We start from the raw sequence: 1,279 nt of genomic DNA on the forward strand, positions 1-1,279 counted from the left end.
TATATATGTATGTATCTATATTAATATTAGTGTGTTTATGCATGCATGTGTATGTCTGTTTATGTAATATCGTTTTTCTTCTTTTCTTTTTCAGGCCTCCTGCTGCTTGCTCAAGGAAATCAACTCGCAAAACTGCTGACACCACCACATGTAGCATGTCACTTGGACTGGCTGCTATCCTTAATGAACGAGGCCTTTGTGATACGTGGAAGTTTGGGCTGCGGTGCAAAGGTAATTCTGTGAGTCCAGGTGGTGATGGAACCAGTAGTGATGATTCTCACAGTGGAATTTACACTCGGTCGGGCGGTTCAAGCAGTGATGCCACCCCGACTCACTTCTATCGGAAGAAGAAATCCAGTAGTGAAGTTAAAGAAACTAAAGATGATGGCAATGCTAATAGTTCTTCAGTAGATGCCTTGGACAGCTCAAGTGAAGTTGGGGCCAAAACCCAATCTGCAGGGGCATCATTTCTGAGTACTTTAAAATCTAAAGGGTTTTCAATTTATGGTATTTTATCATCATCATCATCAGCATCAACAGAAAACAATAACTCTGTAGGAGAAGCAATCACAACTGACTCTTCTATTGATAGTACGCTAAAGTGCACTACTGCAACAGATGGTGCAGCCAGTCCTACTTCTACCGCCACTACCACCACCACCACCACTAACAACACCACTATCATCAATGACAACAACAACAGCAGCAGAGATAGCAACCGCAGCAATAACAACAGTTCACCATCAGCAACAACAGCGAATGACATTGCATTAGGAAAGTCTGGTGGTGTTCTCGGTGCCATCACGTCGTTAAGGCAAGGTGGTATCCTATAGTCAGTGCAGGAATCTTTTGTGCCATAAACTATGCATTTTTAGAACAATATCAACAACAACAACAACTGCTATCTTTATCAATGGCCTCTGTATAAAACAACACAACAAGCAGAACAAACACTTGTTATATATAACCGAGAATGTCAATTTAGTTACAATAGAAATTATTTAAACAAATCTTTTCAGACACTGCTGGGTTCTTTCTTTTTCTGTTTTTTTTTTCCATTTTAATCTAGTTTTCTTTTGTTTGTAATTTTCTTTATTTCCTTAATTAGAAAATTGGGAGGGTGTTTTTTTTTTATAATTTTTTTTTTTTATAGAAAATGAAATTGAATGAGTGTATGTATATAGAAAAATGTAGGGTTATTTTAAAATCGATTATTTGGAACGTATTTTTTAAAAAAATTAAATTTTTTTTTTTTATTTCATTTTATTTATGACAAACT

The 1,279-nt window shown here is 36.4% G+C and overlaps 1 protein-coding gene across 16 annotated transcripts in view; it reads left to right on the forward strand.

Annotated features, from left to right (window-relative positions):
* Positions 1 to 1,022, forward strand: part of LOC106875482 (trafficking kinesin-binding protein 1) — a 209,950-nt gene extending 208,928 nt beyond the window's left edge. For all 16 annotated transcript variants that reach the window (XM_052970003.1, XM_014923642.1, XM_014923644.2 and 13 more), the window contains one exon: positions 95 to 1,022. In XM_052970003.1, the coding sequence (XP_052825963.1) occupies positions 95 to 833 (739 nt within the window). In that variant the 3' untranslated portion in view covers positions 834 to 1,022. The remainder of the gene's footprint in view (positions 1 to 94) is intronic.
* Positions 1,023 to 1,279: the final 257 nt, after the last annotated feature.

Source organism: Octopus bimaculoides, chromosome 8, assembly GCF_001194135.2.
Source record: "Octopus bimaculoides isolate UCB-OBI-ISO-001 chromosome 8, ASM119413v2, whole genome shotgun sequence".
NCBI lineage: Eukaryota > Metazoa > Mollusca > Cephalopoda > Octopoda > Octopodidae > Octopus > Octopus bimaculoides.